Source organism: Aquila chrysaetos, chromosome 3 (genome assembly GCF_900496995.4).
Source record: "Aquila chrysaetos chrysaetos chromosome 3, bAquChr1.4, whole genome shotgun sequence".
NCBI lineage: Eukaryota > Metazoa > Chordata > Aves > Accipitriformes > Accipitridae > Aquila > Aquila chrysaetos.
Window position 1 is genome coordinate 35,843,445 of NC_044006.1, and position 6,000 is coordinate 35,849,444.

General features: G+C 34.3%; 1 protein-coding gene across 3 annotated transcripts in view; it reads left to right on the plus strand.

Moving 5' to 3' along the window:
* NGLY1 (N-glycanase 1) overlaps positions 1-5,447 on the plus strand; it is a 31,334-nt gene extending 25,887 nt beyond the window's left edge. For all 3 annotated transcript variants that reach the window (XM_030007638.1, XM_041122138.1, XM_041122137.1), the window contains exons 11-12: positions 1,392-1,569; positions 2,095-5,447. In XM_030007638.1, coding sequence (XP_029863498.1) covers positions 1,392-1,569; positions 2,095-2,270 — 354 coding nt within the window. In that variant the 3' untranslated portion in view covers positions 2,271-5,447. The remainder of the gene's footprint in view (positions 1-1,391; positions 1,570-2,094) is intronic.
* Positions 5,448-6,000: the final 553 nt, after the last annotated feature.

The window sequence follows — 6,000 nt, forward strand, 5'->3', positions numbered from 1 at the left end:
TTTTTTTAAATAATACTGGAAAAAGAGGAGCCAGGTGTGAAAGTTAGAGGACAGTCAAAAAGACATAGAAGGAGACTTTAACTTCTGTTTTGCTGATTAAATGCTTGGATATTATAATGGAAGATGAGACAGGCTGATGTTTTAGCTTTTATCCCTAAAAGCCTATGTTTAGTGCAACTCAACCAAGTAGTAATTAATGGAGTGTTTTGGCTTCCTTACTCAAATAAGGCAATTCAGTAGGATCTGATCAAGGGAAGTCTCTTGCTAGAGCTAGGAGGTACTTAAAAAAAATTGTGTGGAGATCAACACTTTCATGAGCAGTAAGATTATATTCACATGAAAGCAGATTAAATTGTTACATCTTCGTAGGTGATCTTCAGTTTAACACCTCACACATTTGGGGGTTTTCTGCTTTCTTAAACATGAGAATTAACATTTTTATGCCTGGTGCATAGTAACACTAAAATTCTGTTTTATAGTCTGTCAATGACATTTCTGTATTAGAGTGGGACCTTTAGTAAAACATACTACTGTGTTTTATTATCATTTTATTCAGGGTTGTTCTTTCCAGATTAAAAACTAAAGAGCTGCCTAAGTCCATTCAGTATGACATTAATCAGAAGCCTGGACATGACAGAATTTTGATAAGTTTTCTTAACTAAGGATTCTGAAAGGATCATGGCAGTTTTGACTCTTTGATCTGTAATGTCTATTATCTTGGTTTGCTGATAATAGATGCTAGACTTCAAAAGACCATCAGACGCTTATTACAAAATTCTTATGAGGGATCATAGTAACTTTAATGAGTGATAACATATGAGCTTCACTGTTCAGCCAGGTGAAGTTTAGAACAGCATTGGGACTGCATTTAATTATGCAAATTTCTAACAGTTAAAGGAATGTTACTACAGGATTTATATACGGCTAGCGTGTATGATTTGCTTTAACGAAGACATGTCAAGTCTTAGGAGAAGTGGTGTGCAGCCAGCAGCCACATCTGAAGAATCTAAAATACTTTTTACATGGTTTTCTTCATCAGCAATACTGAAAAACCAAAATGAACAACCAAAGTGTGTGGGCCTGTGCATTTAAATAAAAAACAGAAGTCTGCTTTTTTTTAAAATAATAAACTTAGGTATTTTTGTGGCTTAAACTTCACCAAGCATGTTGAAATAGATTAGTGTTCCATTACCTAACTGTGGAATAGACTTAAGGATTCAGAATGAGATTATATACAAAATTGTAGTATGTACAGTTTTAAAGGTTCAGAGGCTTGATAAAGAATGGAAGTGTATTATCTTAAGGTTTTATGTCCCTGTTACAACGATTAATTAAATGTGTGTTGGTCATCTCAGTTTTTGATATGCTGATTATGTCTTCTTTCCATTTAGGTTTATTTAGCCCGAAAAGAGGAGTCATCCTCTGCTTCCATCAGCTGGAAGTTTGAGTGCAAGTCAGTCGGTCTAAAAATAGATAACATTTCAGTTAGGACAAGCAGTCAGACATTTCAGAGTGGAAGAATAAAGTGGAGACTTTGCTCTCCAACAGCAGAAATTGCTCTGATAGGAGGTAAGTGTGGAATTCAAATAATGGATTATATCATGCAGCAAAGGTGTAACTGGAAATAAATAGTTTATATAAAGAGAGCACAGTGCAAATACTGAAAATGAAATGCAAAGGCATTTTGACTTTTCCAACTCCATCTTTCTTAGCAAGGTCAAGAAGATACTGTGCATTTAAACAAAACTGGTTCAAAACCCAGTTCTATTAGTATACACAGCCCTGTCTGCAGCAGAGCAGAGTTAGCAAGACACAGAGTGAATACAAGATACTTGTGTGTTTTACTAGGAAGGATAGATGCTTCTATGTGCGGCGGCTTCAATCTTGACTAGGTCCTCTGAGCACAAGCACTAAGCAAATAACAAAAATTTGCAGCTGTTTTTTTTCTGCCACTGATTGACAGATGAATTTGAGTAGTTGCAGCTGAGATCCTTAAGCATTCATTACAACTTACCCTTTTTAACATGCATTCTAGCATTATATGCAGTCTGGAGCAGTGGCTTACTGAATTGTGTTTATCTTTTCCTCCAATAGATAAAAATCTTTGCTCCTATTCAGATTTTACTGGTGCAACTGAAGTTGTATTGGAAGCAATTCTAAATGGAGGGGATGGTGAAGCTGCATGGCAACACACACAGCTTTTTAGAGAGAGCTTAACAGGATGTGAAGATAATTCCTTGGAGATAATTATAAAACTCAGTGACGTCTGAGAACCTGAACTGAAGAGATGTTCTTTGGATTCCTTGAAGACGTTATACCATGGATACAACATGAAGATTTGGTTGGCAGTTCCTGTTCATACTGCTGGGAGCTTATTTCCTGTTTCACTGCTTCCATTTAACCAACTTGAAACTGCACGTGTAATGAATAGGTAAACATCATAATGAAAACCTCTTCACTTTAAAAACAAACACCAAAATTAAGTGATTGAACCATTAAATACCCTTTTCTTAAACTTTATGATGAAAAGGGAACAGTTTTTAGGAAGCAAAACATGATCATAAGAGCACAGAGCAATTGTAAGTGATTTTGATTTGGAGTTTTGGGGTTGGCTTGCTGGGGTTTTTTTTTTTAATAATCTACTCCTTGGAAAAACAGTTTTAATTCCATTTTGCTATTACAACAGATGCTTGTGATGATTTTAAAATATTTTAAAGAATAATAGAAGACTTAGACATTTTAAAAGAAAATTATGATTTTGTGTAATAACCAGAAGAGCTGAAATTAAGATAAATTTTGAAGCAGTCTTGAAATTATCTTGTTATATATCTAAGTATTAAACTTGTGTTTAATACCTAGAAATGTTTGGAAATATGATGGTGTGCTAGGAAAATAAACTGATTTTGAAAGAAGTGTTCATTATGTACCGAAAATTTATGAATGATATGATATGAAATTTAGATTTAAAATTGAGTAAGAACATCAGAATTTTTTTCTGTGAAAAAACAGATTATTCATTATAAATACTTTTTAATGATATAAATTAGATTTGCCCACTTTTTAAAAGATTTATTAAGCATGTAGGTTGAAATCACTTTTTAAGCTATTGTCTTGAGTTGCCTTGAATACTATTCCCAAATTTAATGTAAAAGTATATACAATTTTTCTGTTCATTAATGCAATGTTTAAATTTCTTTTCATTGAATATAATAAAAACTGCTACCCAGAAGGTGTCAGATGTAGCAGTGCTGTGAATAAAGTATGGAGTGAATGTTCAGATTAAATAGTCTTTATTAGAGAATTTGAGGAAAGCTGTGGCTGGATTGTACAAGAAATTTTCTATTACAGGACTATAATGCAAAGTTCAAACTGTAGTTTATTTTAAAATAAGTGAAAATTAGGGATTATATTCTTAAGATCAGTGTTTTTAAGGCCTTTTGTTCCTTTTTCTGACCCTTTCAACCACTGTATTGATTTGAAAAGATTGTCAAAAATAATTTACATTGAAAGAAATGTTTGCTGACCTTTCAACAAATCTAAGCAAATATAAGACTATTCAGATTTTATTAGGAAACTGCATATGCACATTGAGCATAGGCATCAAAATTATGCCACAGGCATCTTAAAAGGTAGCAGTTGATGGCAGCTCGGGAGTGACAGGATGATGTATGATGGATTATATACTTTGCTTCAGAATGTAAATTGACAGTTTATGAGGGGGATTAGAAAGAGATAGTCTCACTCACTTAATACAGAACAACACAGTGACAGGGAACTGTATGGAAGGGTGTTCACTGACACTTGACTGATGCAAAGGGAATTTGCTAGTCTCCATTCAAAACTCCTCCTGTATTTAGTTTCAGCTAAATGCTAGTTCTGAGGTTTTGAGTGGGAACCCAATAGAAAAGTATTTTAGACTAATCTGTATACTACGTTGGAAGAAAAAAGGCAAAAAAAGACAACTTAGTGACACCAATGAACAAAAATGTTTCCGCTTCATAATTTTGATAGCTGAAAAAGATACTGCTTTAAGACAGAAATTATTTCTTGCCTTCTATTTCTTAAAATAGAGGACTAGGAGGAATTGCAGAACAGCTTAACTGTATTTGATAATTTGAAAGCAGGAGGCAGAATAAATTTAAAAGTAGTAAGATAAAAGTAATTTTCTCACAATTTTGGTCAGAATCTGTGGGGGAAGAGTAATAGCTGCAGATAACTTAATAAAATCATCCACTCAAATGGTAGAGTAGTCAAAGTCCATTATTAAAATGTTTGAATGAGTTAAAAAGATTGAAAAATGCCTCACCCATCTAATCTATCAAGAAGTACTTCTGTATTTGTAAGATCACATGCAGTGAATAAAAGTGCTTATTTTAGGAAAGAACGAGTAAAAACCTTGGACTGAATAGAACTAATCTGAAAAAGTTAAATGGAACTCCTCCAGGTGTATTTTAGAGTACCCTATAAACAGTGAACATTTTTAATCCTTTCCTGCATAAGCTGTTTTAAAGGCACTAATTTTCTCTGTTGGTCTCTATTTCAGTGCAACTCTTAATACATTTTTAATTATTTTTTGAAACCAGAGGTAATTCCTCATCAACAGTTGCTTAATAATAACTTACAGTATCCTGAATTTGCAATATTATACTGCAAATATAATATAATGGAAATTATATTATATTATAGTGGAAAGATCTGTGCTGCAATGTGCTCTAAAAGTATGGATATTAAGTTATACTGGCAATGATGTGATACTGGTTGAGTTGTAGGAGATCTTGATCAGGGCATAAGTATCTAAAAGTCAGTGCTTACTCAGCTTCTTAGAAGTTTGAGGAGGGGGAGGTTAAATGGGGGAAGAAAAAATACTGTTGCCTAGAAATGTATGGCTTAATGTCAATATAGGTAAAACCAGCAATGTTTTCTAGAATTCAGTTTTGTCTGCTGCATTTTACAGAATTACCAGCTGTCCAGTGTGCCATGGGTGCTTGCCAAAGTTGCACTGAGATGTAACAGTGAAATCTTTTCAATCAAATTTTATATATATACTATACTATCCAATTAATGCTTGCAAATTGATTCTGGAGTGCATGGTTTCCAACAGAACTATGTGGGAGCCTGTGCACAGAATTCCTCCTTTCAAACAAATACTTGTTTTACTGCACTGTTGTCTCTCTACAGTTGATCATACAGCTGTTTGTTTCTTCATACCCTGTTTTGACTCTGAATGCTGCATACAGAATACCAACCACTAGTGGCAACCCACAAAATTGAAGTAGTAATTTCCTACACCCCAGGAAGTTGCTGGGAAAATGTATATTTAAAACATATGAAGGAAGCCCCTTGTAGGCAGTGTAGAGAGAAAGCACAGGTATACATGAATCAAGCAAACTTGCGTATGAATTATATACTTGCACTGAGAAGTAGGTAATAAAAATTATCTCATCTGATCCTGTGTGATAATGTCGCTTTTACTCATCAGTTATCCATGGAAGATTTTTCACATATAGTGGCTTACACATGAGATATAATCCCTATTATGTGCAACATCAGGAGATGTAAAACACTAAAAATAAAATATGTTTGTCTCCATAGCACAGTGGAATGAAAACAGATGGTAGGCAGCACATATGGCTGCCAGAAACTGGGAACACCCATTTGCAGAGTTCTTGCAGCTCAAAACAAAACAAGCCAAAACAAAGGAACTCCAAGGGGGGGGGAGGGATTGTTCCAGGCAGATATCAGGATATCTGTCCTCTTCTCCATGCTCACGTTCCCCATCTCCTTACCTTTGGTTGCTTAAGCTAGAACTAGAAGTATACTACCAGTTAAGAATTTGATGTACCTTGTCAGTATTTGTCAAAACTTAGCATTTGTTAAGTACAGACGTTATTTAAAATAAATCTCTAATTTCCACCATAGGTTCAAACCCCTGATTTTGGACAAAATTTAAGATTTTGCCAGTGTTCTGTAAGCAATTCAACAACTTAAAAAATGTGTCGC